This window comes from Urtica dioica, chromosome 6, assembly GCF_054948205.1.
Source record: "Urtica dioica subsp. dioica isolate 48M chromosome 6, U.dioica_male_clone48M_v1_H2, whole genome shotgun sequence".
NCBI lineage: Eukaryota > Viridiplantae > Streptophyta > Magnoliopsida > Rosales > Urticaceae > Urtica > Urtica dioica.
Window position 1 is genome coordinate 23,493,169 of NC_142761.1, and position 15,216 is coordinate 23,508,384.

Below are 15,216 nucleotides of genomic sequence, written 5' to 3' on the forward strand. Positions count from 1 at the left end.
ACATAGGCGCCCAACATACCCAACCAAGAGAGAATATTTTGTGCATAAATGTATCAAGATACTTGCCAAAAGAAAAAGAGGAAACAAATTTGCATGAGGATGCTATATGGAATTCGGCCAAGAGAGAGACAAGGCAAGGCATGGAACAAAATAGGAAACTATTCCAAGACTTAATGAAGTCTATTTTGGCCGAGCTCCTCAAGGAAAAGAAAGAGGAAATTGGCTCATTTTATAGAAGAGGAAACTACCTTATTGAAGGTGAGACCTCTCCTATAAATAGGAGCCTCATTCTTCTCATTTTCATTCATCCAAGTTTAAGAGATTTGAGAGACTCTCTCTCTAGAACTTTGGCCGAACTCCTCTCTCTCTCTCTAGTTTATTTTCGATTTTGTTTTGGCACCTAGGTCCTCATTTGACCTAGAGTTTAGCTCTGCGACTTCAAGACTCGTTCTTAAGTCGTAGTGTTTAAAAGTGCCCACTCACTGATTCCTTTTATTTCGAGTGATTTAGTGATAGAAACTTTCGTGGTTGCTCGAGGTGCCGAGGAAAGAAAGAGAGACGTGCTGCGAGGAGACGAGCGTTGCAAACTTTCCAAAAGCTTCTACAAAGTTCAAACTTCAAGAAAGGTTAGTAAACTTCTATACTCATAATAGGTTTTAATTACATGTACTTGCTCTTTGTCTAGGTTAGTAAAAACTGTTTTTACTTGAAAATAAATTTTTTAAAATTCCGCCGCTTCCCGAAGCGTTTAATCTTTTTCTTAAACCCTAGATCAATTCCAACAACGCCTTCATTGGTAAGTCGAGAAAATAAGACACGCAGAATAAAGTCGTGCTAATCGATCACGCCTTCATTGGTAGGTCGAGAAAATAAGACACGCACAATAAAGTCATGCTAATCGATCACGCCTTCATTGGTAGGTCGAGAAAATAAGACACGCACAATAAAGTCGTGATAATCGATCACGCCTTCATTGGTAAGTCGAGAAAATAAGACACGCAGAATAAAGTCGTGCTAATCGATCACGCCTTCATTGGTAGGTCGAGAAAATAAGACACGCACAATAAAGTCGTGCTAATCGATCGCGCCTTCATTGGTAGGTCGAGAAAATAAGACACGCACAATAAAGTCGTGCTAATCGATCGCGCCTTCATTGGTAGGTCGAGAAAATAAGACACGCATAGTAAAGTCGTGCTAATCGATCACGCCTTCATTGGTAGGTCGAGAAAATAAGACACGCAGAATAAAGTCGTGCTAATCGATCACGCCTTCATTGGTGGGTCGAGAAAATAAGCCACGCACAATAAAGTCGTGCTAATCGATCACGCCTTCATTGGTAGGTCGAGAAAATAAGACACGCACAATAAAGTCGTGCTAATCGATCACGCCTTCATTAGTAGGTCGAGAAAATAAGACACGCACAGTAAATTCGTGCAAATCGATCACGCCTTTATTGGTAGGTCGAGAAAGTAAGCCACGCACGATCGACTCAGAACAATAAGTCGTCCCTCGCAACGCACGAAAGCCGTCCCTCGTGAGGCACAAAATCCGTCCCTCGCGACGCACGAAAGCCGTCCCTCGTGACGCACAAAAGCCATCCCTCGTGGCGCATAAAAGTCGTCCCTCATGACGTACAAAGGCCGTCCCTCGCGACGCGCAAAGGCCGTTCCCCATGACGCAAACCCGATAGCATTCATCCCGCATCCGCATAAAAGCGTAGATTTTGAGTTTCCACTCGACCTACGCTCGACCGAAAACTCGGGGGGCTAATGTTGTCAGCCCGTCTAGGGCCAACGGGAACAAAGGCATCTCTTCGACCTACGTGGCTAGTACGAGGTCTTGGGCGGCGAAACCCTGACTTAACCAGGGGCCGGCCCAAACCAATGGACAAGTCAAATGCCTTGCTCGGCCATTGGCTGGGTCAAATGGCTTACTCGGCCATTGGGCAGTTCACTCGACCAATGGCCGAGTGAACCCTCCAGCCACCAAGGCAGTTCACTTGGCCATTGGCCGAGTGAACCTTCCAGCAGTTCACTCGGCCAATGGCCGAGTGAACCTTCCAGCCGCCCAAGCAGTTCACTCGGCCATTGGCCGAGTTAACCTTCCAGCAGTTCACTCGGCCAATGGCCGAGTGAACCTTTCAGTCGGCCTTGCAGTTCACTCGGCCAATGGCCGAGTGAATCTTCCAGCAGTTCACTCGGCCAATGGCCGAGTGAACCTTTTAGTCGGCCTTGCATTTCACTCGGCCAATGGCCGAGTGAACCTTCCAGCAGTTCACTCGGCCAATGGCCGAGTGAACCTTCATCCGGCCAAGACTCCTCACTCGGCCATTGGCCGACCCAACCCTTCAGCCGGCCAATGGCCGACCCAAACATGCTCACTCGGCCAAGGGGTCTTCAAACCACCCCTTGGCTGCCTATAAATACAGGGGCCGCTCCCCTAGTCCAGGTAATCCATTCCTGAGTACTGAAACGCTGTCGAACTCGTAACCTCTAAACACCCCTAAAACCTCTATACTCCACCTCAATCCCACTAATGTTGAGCGTCGGAGAGGTAAATAGGGGCACCCCCCCTGTTTCCCCTTTGTAGTTCACAATCTCTTTCTTGCTTTTCAGGTATCGAGACAAGGTGAGCTTCACCCACAGCTAAGGGACGACTTGGGATACCAAGTCCGACACGCTCGAGCCAGAGTGAGACCACTTGGTCCGGCCTTGGGTCTAACCACTCTGGGCTCCTAAATAGTTGTCCGAAAATCAGCGACAACACATAGCTCTGATACCATTTGTTGGAATCGATCTAGGGTTTAAGAAAATAATTAACGCTTCGGTAAGCGGCAGAATTTTAAAAAAAAAATTTACAAGTAAAAACAGTTTTTTACTAACCTTGACAAAGAGCAAGTACATATAAATAAAAACTATTATGAGTATAGAAGTTTACTAACCTTTCTTGAAGCTTGAACTTTGAAGAAGCTTTTGGAAAGTTTGCAACGCTCATCTCCCCTCGCAGCACGTCTCTCTTTCTTTCCTCGGCACATCGAGCAACCACGAAAGTTTCTATCTCTAAATCACTCGAAATAAAGGAATTAGTGAGTGGGCACTTTTAAACACTATGACTTAAGAATGAGTCTTGAAGTCGCAGAGCTAAACACTAGGTCGAATGAGGACCTAGGTGCCAAAACAAAAAATCGAAAATAAACTAGAAAGAGAGAGGAAGGGACGGCCAAAGTTCTAGAGAGAGAGTCTCTCAAATCTCTTAAACTTGGATGAATGAAAAGTGTGGAATGAGGCTCCTATTTATAGGAGAGGTCTCACCTTCAATAAGGTAGTTTCCTCTTCTATAGAATATCATATATTCATGAGCCAATTTCCCTTTTCCTTCAAAGAGTCACACGGCCAAGACTTGCCAAGCAAGTCCTTGGATTTGTTTCCTCGTTTATTTGCTTCTCTCTTGACTCATTTGGGCGCCCACCTTGGTTTCCCCGTAGGGGAAATTTGTTTCCCCTTTTTCTTTTGGCAAGTATCTTCATACATTCATGCACAAAACATTCTCTCTTTATTTGGGTATGTTGGGCGCCTATACCATCTAGAAAAAGGCTTCTAGAAGTTTCATAACAACATGAAAAAGGCCCATTAAGAATTTTCAATAAAATTCTTATGAAATGAAATTAATCCACAAGGCCCAATTAATCTTATTATGGCCGAGTGTTACTTGTCATCAAATGACCATGTCAAAAAATTATTGACATTCATTTCATCCTATGTCTCAAAAGACAAAAATACCGTTTTGACAATTTTCGTTCTTGTTTTGACTTAGCTTCCAGTTTAACTATTCCTAATCGATGTGATTCGTGACAGTGACCTCATGGACCCAAATGAACAAAGCTTGAGCTAAACACTTGGACTCAAAAGTTCACAAACCTTTTCCAAGTTTAGCTTAATGCCAACTGACTCCACTAATGAGTTGACACTGAAAATCTCTCGGTTCAAATGAATTTATTTTCTACTCAAGAATTCAACCTAATTATGATGAGCGGATCCACTTAATATTATCTATGTTTACCCTTCATGAATGTCATCAGCTACTCGGGATTTACTAAATTACCATTTTACCCTTCTAGCTGTTATTTCCTCAACTACTTTGTCGCTTGTGAATAAGTTAGAAACAATGTATTGACGAGGAGCTAACAAGTCACATTGTTTCATCCAAAAGAGTCAGGACTCAATTTGGACGCTGGCCAGTTCATTTATTCACACTCCAAGGAACAAAGCATGAGGTGACATACATTGCATTTCAGCAATCTTGTACATGAATTCCATATCTATGAGAACTTCACAAAGTTACTCATGACATTCTCACAACTTAGTACTTCACCAATAAGCCCTGTTCGGAATCACATAGTGAGTCCGAACTCTGACTTTCTCAAATGAGAATACGTAAGCTGTGAAATGACATGTCTCATTTCAGGATTAAGGTAAGCATGATGCAATTCATACATAGTGACTTCGAGACATAAGAGGTTAAATGGTTTGTTCTTATCTTGTCTCTAGAAGTGCACTGGTCAATTCAGTACCTTCGGAAGATACCTAGAAGAACTATAGAGTCTCCAACTCTCAATGCCTCATAACCAGACATCATAGATTCTTCTAACAATCATACTGAGGTCAATAGTCCTTTGACCCTTAGATTGCGAATATATCGTTTTAAGCAAACTACGAAGAGTTTGTTCATGCAAATCTACATTTGTCTCTTCGTAAGTTGTTAGGTTTGTTTATGGACTAAAGACTAATGTTTTATCATAAAGCTTCAGACAAGGAAGATTGAATGAATGTTTCAACTTTTATTAATAAATAAGCAGTTACAAGCAAGAGTCTTCGTAAGACTATATGACATCTTATGTACATAAATACACACTACAACTCTTCTTGTGGGCACCATTGACAACAACCAAAGATGCCTACATGGCGCACTTAACACGCCTACATGGCGCACCTAAGACGCCTACATGGCGCACGTGAGGCGCCTATATGGCGCGACCAAGTCGTCCCTCGCGACGCACCTAAGACGCCTACATGGTGTGCTTAAGATGCCTACATGGCACATCTAGAAAGCCTATACAGCGCACCTAAGAAGCCTACATGGCATATCTAGGCCATCCCTCGCGACTTGCCTAGACGGCTAAACGACGCACAGAACCGTCTCTCACGACGCGCTCTGAGTCGCCACAAGGCGTTGCGTATGATGACTAATCGCAACACACTTGGAGCCGCCACAAGACGCACCTGAACCGCCATACAAGGTGTAGGTCCTGCCATCTTCGCCACCGCCAACTGAGCATGATCACACTCGCCTTTGGAGATTCCCCATTCGACGCGAGCTAATTGAAGCTGCTCGCAAAGACTCGTGAACTCCGCCTCTGAGCAAGAACTTTGCTCGGCCTGAGCTAGCTGAGACTTCACTCGAGCATGCTCCTCCTAGAAGAGTCCCAGGCAACGAGTGAGGTCATGTAAAATCTTCTCGAGCCAAGCCTTGCTCCTCGAGTCGAGTCATTCTCCTCGGGTCGAGCCTCGCTCCTCGGGTCGAGTCACTCTCCTCGAGATGAGTCATCCTCCTCGAGTCGAGCTTAGGTCCTCGAGTCGAGTCATTCTCCTTGAGTCGAGCTTCGCTCCTTGAGTCGAGTCATTCTCCTCGAAGTCGAGCCTCGCTCCTCGAGTCGAGTCATTCTCCTCGAGTCAAGCTTCGCTCCTTGAGTCGAGTCATTCTCCTCGAGTCGAGCCTCGCTCCTTGAGTCGAGTCATTCTCCTTGGGTTGAATCTTGTTCCTCGAGTCGAGCCATTCTCCTCGAGTCGAGTCATTCTCCTCAAGTCGAGCTTCACTCCTCAAGTCAAATCATGATCCTCGAGTTGAGCGTCGCTCCTCGAGTCGAGTCATTCTCCTCGAGTCGAGCCTTGATCCTCGAGATGAGTCATCCTCCTCGAGTCGAGCTTAGGTCCTCGAGTCGAGTCATTCTCCTTGAGTCGAGCTTCGCTCCTTGAGTCGAGTCATTCTCCTCGAAGTCGAGCCTCGCTCCTCGAGTCAAGCTTCGCTCCTTGAGTCGAGTCATTCTCCTCGAGTCGATCCTCGCTCCTCGAGTTGAGTCATTCTCCTCGGGTTGAATCTTGTTCCTCGAGTCGAGCCATTCTCCTCAAGTCGAGCCCCGCTCCTCGAGTCGAGTCATTCTCCTCAAGTTGAGCTTCGCTCTTCGAGTCGAGTCATTCTCCTCGAGTTGAGCCTCGCTCCTCGAGTCGAGTCATTTCCCTCAAGTCGAGTTTCACTCCTCGAGTCAAATCATTGTCCTCGAGTCGAGCCTTGCCCCCCAAGTCGAGTCATTCTCCTCGAGTCAAGCCTTGCTCCTCGAGTCGAGTCATTCTCCTCGAGTCGAGCCTCGCTCCTCGAATCGAGTCATTTTCCTCGAGTCGAGCCTTGCTCCTCGAGTCGAGCCATTCTCCTCAAGTCGAGTCCCGCTCCTCGAGCAAGTACCTGTAACGATTTGAAGCACAGGCTAGCCAAAGCGAGACTATTGCAAAACAAAACAAACAAACGGAGGGAAGCTTACCCTTTGGGCATCGAAAATGCCATGACAGAACATGTCCACATCACTACTCGTTACGATGTCCCTTCGCGTCTTTAACATAGATTCACACCCACGCTTGGGGAATATGGGCCGATCTTCCGAATGTAGACGAAGAAGCGTCACCAAAGCTGGAATGGCGGATGCCTCGTGAGACCGACTTATGCTTGATGCGTGATCGAACTTTGAGCATTGATCCCCAAGCAGTCGAAGCCCTCCGGTGCGGCAGAGCCTTCAACCAGGTGCCACTCCGTCTTCTCGAAGCATCAGCCCGCAGCATCAACCTCCGTCTTCGAGACCTCGGAATGAGCACGCCTTTGCAAAACGCAAAAGTGCAGTCGCCTTCCAAGCTGGCCGAGACGGACGCCATGATCTTCCCCTAACATGTCGCAATTAGACAATAATTGCCATTCTAATCACCGTCGAGTTGCATGGACTCCGGGTCGAAGATGTCATCAAACAAAACGCCATCGAAGAAAGACTTGGGCCTGACCTCGCCCAAAGATCAACTAGCCGTAACACACCGATCCGTCTCTGCGCACACGCACGCCCTACCTGTGCACGCATGTCCCCGCTGCCACGGGGCTAGAGCGATGGATGCGACCGCGTCCTCCTCACCCACGTTGAGCTACGCCTCTCATCCGCTCGGATCCTCCTCCACGTGTTGATCACATAATCGTGTTGAGAGAGACGGAAAAGCGAGAGAGAGCACTTGCAATTGCAAGAATATTCTCTGTAATCACAAAAGCTTCGCGACGGTGAAGCCCTGGGAGATAAATTTTCCTCAAACACCTGGCGGAAACAACTAAAAGTTCAGCACCCCGGGCCTCCCGAGCGATAAACTTGGGGGGCTAATGTTGTCGGTCATTTTTGGAAAACCCGAGACGCCAAGAAGACATGCCGTTCAAAGGGCCGATGGTCAGTCCAGAGGTCCTGAAAAGCGGCAAGCCTTCTGTCACGAGTCGACTGGTGAGTCCTCGTACCAAACTCTCACGCTCCTTGAGTCGAGCCTCGGGTCGTTCTCCTCGAGTCGAGCCTCGAGTCGTTCTCCTCGAGTCGAGCCTCGGGTCGTTCTCCTCGAGTCGAGCCTCGGGTCGTTCTCCTCGAGTCAAGCCTCGAGTCGTTCTCCTCGAGTCGAGCCTCGGATCGTTCTCCTCGAGTCGAGTGGACATCCTCAGACGATGCCATCACCTCTCATCAGCCCCTAGCCTCATCTTCCAGCTGATTATGACGCAAGCCACTCACTCTGTATTAGATAGCTACATAAAGTTGAGGATCCGCTGCATCTTCTTGATCCAATTCCCAAATGCAGCTGGATCAACATTGCCTCCAAACGTCGGAGGTTTTTTTTTTTTTTTTTTTTTTTGCTTACAAAATCTCTCGTACACAGGCTTGCCCACTGGAGGGTCGACGTCAGGAATCAGGAGGTTAAGCTCTTCAAGAGGATCCACATGCACTGGCTGTGGATTCTCACGTCGTTCTCCAGGAATTGGAGGCGTTGGGTGCTGTTGAGACGGCGCGTTCAACCTTGTTGAGTTCCGCGATCGTGTGGTTATGCTCTTCTAGCTGCTGCGCGAACCTCCGATTCATCTCATCTCTCTGGGTTGCGTCGGCACCTTGTCTCTCCAGCATGCGTCTGATCTCCGTGAGATCCGCCGCTGTAACATTCTCGGCATTAGACGGGTCTTGTCTAGGCCTCATGCCTACTCAATTCTACACATGGAAGAGGGCATGGTTAAAATCCAAGTCACATCATCGAGAATGCATAACCAACCTGGACTAGCCTCTCAAGGCCTAGTCAAACGAGACTTAAGCACAAAATGCTAGTTCTCTCGTTACACACACAAAGCAACCACTCTCGTGGTTGACAAGCAAACGTCTACGCAGCTGAGTCGTCCGAAGGCTCAGCGGGATCCTCCTCGGAATCTCCCTCGTCACAGTCAACCTTCTCGTCATCATGCGGAACAACCACCGGAAAAACAATCATCGGGGGTAAGGTACTCATATACCACATCGCGTCGCGACGAGGAATTCGGTCTGCATTCGCAAGACAGCTAACAAGGGACAATCAGATTCCAGCGTAAGATATTGGAGCTCTACACATAGCTCCCAATACTCGATACCTCGCTGGAGTCTATCCTCGAGCACATCAGACACCGATCCACAATTTCTTGGACAAGTCGGTCTCCATATCGGACAACCGATTCAATCCCGAGCCGGTAGAATTCGTAAGTTGCTTCTCCCACTCGTCCCCCTCTCCTGGCCCCAACGTGTATTGTATCACCTTCTGGAACATCTCACCACCTCAGCTGATAATACCGTCAGCGGTGAAACGAGTCCATCGACTCAACGTTGGCCAATAAGGAGGGGTCATCGCGATATTCGTACTGGAGCAGTGAAACGTCGAGATGACACTTATCCACTCACAAGTCAGACCGATCCACCGGCCCCTAAGTGATGGTGCCTCTCACGACACTGAACGTACTTGCGGTCGAAGGAATTCACGTGATCGCATTGCGGTACAGACGAATCTCATCGGGGAGGAGATATCTAACTCCTAGCAACTCATCCTGCATCATGTCGAACCTATCTCTAGACAGGTCGACTCTAAGCACAACACTATCACATGGCATACTCGCGACCTATACCGAGAACACGTATCCCAAGTCTACAGAAACGGCTAAACCTGGGGCTCTGATACCACAAAATCTGTCACGACCCGCGAGCGACAGCTCACCCACGAACTGCGACTGATCAAGTCAAATCTATACATAACTCATAATATAAACACATTAATTAAGCATAATATCTCATAAGATTATATAATAAAATAGTTTGCGAAAATTCGGGGAAATTTTTCGCTTTTATAACTTAGAGTCTAATAGCGACTCCTATACAAATATGTTCCGGAACGTTTCAACAGAAGACACTAACCCCCGATTCAGAAACCCCATAGCCCATAGGTCAAGGCAATACGCGCTCGGTCTCGGTCTTCAATCTCGTGTCCCGCTTACCAGCTTTTCCCTTATCTACATTACCAAGGGTCATAAAACTATGAGTCGATTGACTCAGTAAGTGGGAGTCTATCTATAAAGTAAAACGACTAATGCCATGTGACGTGCAAACAAATATACAAGAATGCAGAATGCAGATACATATGATTCAAGAGCATGCCTAACGCGGGGCCTCGCTCTACGCTATCACTTGCCATTCCACAAGGTTATACAACATCCCCTGCTACAACCCTTGGAATGACAAGAAGCCAACCTCAGACTTCGAGCAGTAGTCATCAGTAGCTTAAGTGTTTTAAGACTGTCTGGGATCCACTAGTGGTATCATCTTCAGTTGGGCGCCGGCGCTACGTGTCGTCATGACACAGCAAATGGGCTCGCCGGGGCGACCTTTCCCATTGCTAGAACGGGGTGCTCTCAGCAGCTCCCGTGGAGTACTCAGCGCCATCAGGACCGTCTTAGTCCTCAACACGAGTCGGAACTCGTGGGTACCACCGACAACATTATTTATTTTTTGGATACTCTAGCTTATAGAGTATACAACTAATTACAAACAGGAGAGCGTCTCGGGATAAATCCCGAAAGAATTATGGTTTCCCTTTCATGCTCGTTAAGTGTTTTAGATTGAAGACTCAGGATGTGACTCCCGGTACTTCTACCATCGGCTCGAATCCGAGAGTCTAACATGCTCTCATGTCACCTCCGATCTAGCCAAACTCTATGGTTAGCAGAGGGATCTAACAACAACAAAGCAACAACGTGGCTGGTTCAAGTTAGCGTTTGAACCTAACGGGCGTACCCGAACTAAGTTTTCAAGCAAGAGTGGCCGAAGCCTTAACTTTCAAGTTTATTCATTTTAGGGCTTTCACCTACTCTTGTTTACTAACAAGCAAATGCACAAACAAACAGGGTTATTCCCTTGGTAAGTAGTTGACTTAGGTCTCCTCGCTTACCCGGAAAAGATCGTCTGAAAATTGGTTGACTTCTGGAGTTTCCTCGCTTTTCACGCTTCCCGAGACTCTACACATCCTGGAGCGTTATCACGTTCTGAGGCGTCGAGAAACTAAAACCCAAAGTTGAAAACTCATTAGTCAATGGTCCGAAAGGTGATGACAAGCTTAAGGTTCGTTATCGGGATTCACTGCGAGTCGGTTCAGGGGTTCGAGAATTTAATTCACTTATTTCCCGGCTTTTCGGAATTTAAACTTATTCAAGACTCGTACGAATTCGTACCAGAGAATGAGTACGAAATAAAATCCAAATCATTATTTAACAAGTCTTAAATAAATTAAATGAATAATCCGAAAATAGTACAAACCGAGAATTCTAAATGAATTAACCAAAAATTAAATTCTCGAACATCTCTTAATAAATAATTAATAATCCTTGAGTACAAATCTCAAATCCAAAATTAAGACTCGAGTCTAACGCTATAAAGCGATAAACGACTCACGAGTGAGATCGAGCTTTAAAAATATGTTCTGAATTCACTACTTTTCCGGCTTCAACGTGTTCAATTCCGCCGGCTCTCGCTCGATTCTCTCTGATCTGTAACTGAGCTGTGAAATAAAAACGAATATCGAGTCAAGTTACAAATCCAAACTCCCGACTCGACTTAGAATCCGAAATCAAACCACTAATAACATCACTTGTCACAAAACCCAAACTTGTCAATAAATTCACATTTCAATCTCACAACGAGCTAACCAAACTCGAAACGAACCAACTCATCTCAAAACACAAGCGACGATTTCAAATTCACATAACTTCACAACCCGAGAACTAACTCAACCAACAATCAAACCGAGCATTAACCACAAAATAAATCCCCGAGACTCAGATTTTATCTTCACAAACAATCAAAAGGACTCACAACTGAAACAAGTCCCTCGGCCAAGTAAACTCACGGCCACAACAAAGAACCACACGGCTAAAATCAAGTCACACAGCCAACAATGACACGGCCAAGCAAACAACCATAACCCAACACTGAAACCAAATCTCATCAACTCCAATCATCAACATCAAAACCCAGCGTAAATCACCCCAGAAACCAATTCAAAACCATCTCCCACGTTCACAAATAGGAACCCCCAAATTAATTTATCCAAACCCCAACTCTTAAATTCAATTTGGGTAAGAGGGATTTCACCTTGCTTTTGGAGAAATCAAACTCTTTGGTGCTCACTCTTCTCTTCACCGGCGTCCTCTCTAGCTCGCGGCAGCTCAAGCTTCACGGCCGTCGCTCGGTCTCAGCTGGACGGCGTGCGCGCGGCTCGGTGACGGAGCGCTGGGCGAGCGCGAGCAAGGAAAAAGAAGAGAGAGAAGGAGTGGTGCTGGGGGGTTGAGCAGCCGGAGAGAAAAGGCCTTGGGTGGTCGTTGCCGATTGAATTTTTTTTTTTCTTTGTTCTGGTTGTGTTGGAGCTCGCGCGGGTGAGGAAGAGAAGAAGAAGAAGAATGACGTGAAGAAGAGAAAAGAAGAGAGTAGAAGATAGAAGAAGATAAGAGAAGAAAAAAAGAATCCCTTATTTGCTCATAGATCCCTCCCATATCCTCCTCTCCAAACCGACCCCAAACTCAAAAATTCTTATAAGTGGGTCCCGAACTTTCATTACAATCACGTCCGTTGTAATGTAATTATTTAATTAAATCCGTGACTGATCGGATTTTAATTAAATAACTAAACCGAGACTTTCCTCGTTCGTTCTTGATTAATTTAAATATATTTAAGGTTTCTCGGAAATAATTCTCATCCTTGAGAATTTATTTCTTAAATTAAATTTCGGAATATTTCATCGGAAAATAATTTATTACTCGAGACGAACTCGATAAATCCTTTATTTATTCCGAGATTTTCCATTACCTTAAAATAATTTAAATTAACTCTCTAAACTTCAACGTCCATAATTCATTCATTAATTTAATTGTAACAAACGGAAGCTCGTAAATTTTACAAACGGCGAGATTCAAAAGTTATCCTTTACAATCCCTACCCCCTTAAAAGAGTTTCGTCCTCGAAACTTAAAACAGAGCAGGGTACTTCTTTTGCATCTCACTTTCGAGCTCCGACGTAACTTCTTCTACAGCATGCCTCTTCCACAAAACCTTGACCAAATGAATGGTCTTGTTCCTGAAGACTTTATCTTTCCGATCAAGAATCGCTACAGCTGGTTCTTCATATCTGATGTCAGTTGAGATCTCAACCTCTTGCTCTTGCAGAACATGCGAAGGGTCAGACACGTACTTCCGTAACATGAACATGTGGAACACATCGTGCAGGTTTGACATAGACGGCGGTAACGCCAAGCGATAAGCTGTCTGGACTGCATGCTCAAGGATCTCAAAAGGTCCAACATACCTTGGACTGAGTTTTCCCTTTCTTTCCTGTTTCAAACTCTAGAGGCCTCCTACGCTTGCCAGCGTAGTTTTTCCGACAACTCTGGGACGTTTTCATCCGAGCTTGGATTTTCTTAACTGCTTCTGTGGTCTGCTCTAGTATCTCAGGTCCAACAAGCTTGCTCTCACCAGTTTCATCCCAATGAACTGAAGAGAGACACTTCCGCCCATATAGAGCTTCATACGGCGCCATGTCAATTGACGCCTGATAGCTATTGTTGTACGAGAACTCAACTAGCGGAAGATAACGACTTCACGAGCCCTGGAAGTCTGAAACACAAGCTCGGAGCATATCTTCCAACACTTGGATCGTTCGTTCGCTTTGACCATCGGTTTGCGGGTGAAAACAATACTAAACTTCAGGCGAGTCCCCAGGTTATCTTGTTATCTTTTCCGGAACCTGGATGTGAAGCGAGCATCACGGTCAGAAACAATCGAGCTAGGAACCCCATGAAGACATACAATATCCTTTATTTAGAGTTCAGCGAGCTTATCTACGGTGTGAGTGGTTTTGATGGGCAGGAAATGAGCTAATTTGGTCAATCTGTCAACAATGACCCATACTGAGTCGTGTCCAGTTGTGGTTTTTGGCAATCCTGACACAAAATCCATCGTTATCTGCTCCCACTTCCACTGTGGAATCTCTAGTGGTTGCAGCATTACAGCTGGTTTCTTATGTTATGCCTTAACTTGTTGACAAGTTAGGCACTTTTGGACAAACTCGGCTATGTCTTTCTTCATTCCTGGCCACCAATACACCTTTCTCAAGTCTTGATACATCTTTGTCATGCCTGGATGTTCCGAATATGGTGCTCTGTGAGCTTCTTCCATTAACTGCTTCCTGACTTCCTCGTTGGAAGGCACACAAACTCTTCCGTTGCACCTTAGAATCTCGTTCTCATCCAACTTGAAGTCACCCAGTTTACCGTTTTGTGGTCTGTATAGATGTCTCAATGGACTCCGTACAGGTAGTGTCGTCATATCTTGACTGCAAACACTACTGCAGCAAGTTCTAGATTATGTGTAGGATATCGGGTTTCATAATCCTTCAGCTGATGGTATCCCGAACGCAAGTCAATCTTCGAGAACACTGTCGCTCCTGACAGTTGATCAAAAAGATCTGCGATCCATGGCAATGGATACTTGTTCTCGATCATTACTTTGTTCAACCCACGGTAGTTAATACATAGCCGTGATGAACCATCAGCCTTTTCACGAACAAGACATGCGTTCCCCAAGGTGAATGGCTCGGTCGTATGAACCCTTTGTCAAGCAACTCTTGTAGCTGCCTCTTGAGTTCCTTCAATTCTGCCAAAGCCATACGATATGGAGCTTTCGATATCAGAGTTGTACCTGGAATGAGCTCTATGTTGAATTCAACTTCTCAATTAGGAGGTAGACTTGGAAGATCTTCAGGGAAAATATCAAGGAAATCTCTAGCAACTGGAATCCCCTACGGCTGTGGCTTGACTGTCTTCGTGACATCTGCCACACTTGCAAGGTAACCAGCACATCCCTAAAGCATCATCTTCACGGCCTTCAGCGCCGATACGATCGGAAAACTCGATTTCTAAGAGGAACCTTGGAACTGCAGCGGTCCAAGTCCTGGGTTCTGGAACAAAACTGATTTCCCTCGGCAATCTATGATTGCACGGTGAATACTCAACCAATCCATTCCAAGGATTACATCATAGTCCACCATTTCCAATGCTATCAAGTGTGCTTCCATTATCCAATCATGAACTCGGATGGGCACATCTATATACCAGCATAACGACCGGTACTTTTCTCCAGAAGGCGTAGCCGTAACAAACGGGTACGAGACTTCCTTCTGATGCTCACCCAACTGGTCAGACTTTCTGGATGTGATGAATGAATGCGTGGCTCCTGCACCTATCAATGCCTATGCAGAGAAGGAATCCACGAAAATCTGACTTGTGACAGCGGTGGACGACGCTGCTCATACTTCATCTTCACGGATGGAAAAGACTCTGGCATTAGCTTTCGGCGCTCTTTGGGTGCAGGGGTCTTTACTTCTGGATTCTCACATACCCGAGACAGATGACCCTATTTCCCGCATCTGAAACACACCAGCGCACGAGCATAACACTCTCCCTCGTGCGATCTACCACACCTTCGGCACATGGGCGACTGATTGCTTCCAGAGGCCATAGGCTTCTTACTAGGCGGCCCTGACCGTCC

At 46.1% G+C, this 15,216-nt stretch overlaps 1 protein-coding gene and 1 long non-coding RNA gene across 2 annotated transcripts; both read right to left on the bottom strand.

Annotated features, from left to right (window-relative positions):
* Positions 1 to 9,381: 9,381 nt before the first annotated feature.
* LOC149393508 (uncharacterized) lies at positions 9,382 to 11,179 on the bottom strand. The gene is made up of 3 exons (XR_016299889.1): positions 11,072 to 11,179; positions 10,572 to 10,681; positions 9,382 to 9,636 (listed from the first exon to the last, which is right to left on the bottom strand). It is a non-coding gene; the product is annotated as an uncharacterized LOC149393508 (long non-coding RNA).
* Positions 11,180 to 12,639: 1,460 nt separating this feature from the next.
* On the bottom strand, positions 12,640 to 13,207 carry LOC149393509 (uncharacterized). Its single transcript, XM_089618055.1, has 2 exons — positions 12,977 to 13,207; positions 12,640 to 12,936 (listed from the first exon to the last, which is right to left on the bottom strand). Exons 1-2 carry the CDS (start codon positions 13,205 to 13,207, stop codon positions 12,640 to 12,642), a joined length of 528 nt encoding a protein of 175 aa, XP_089474181.1.
* Between the last annotated feature and the right edge of the window lie 2,009 nt (positions 13,208 to 15,216).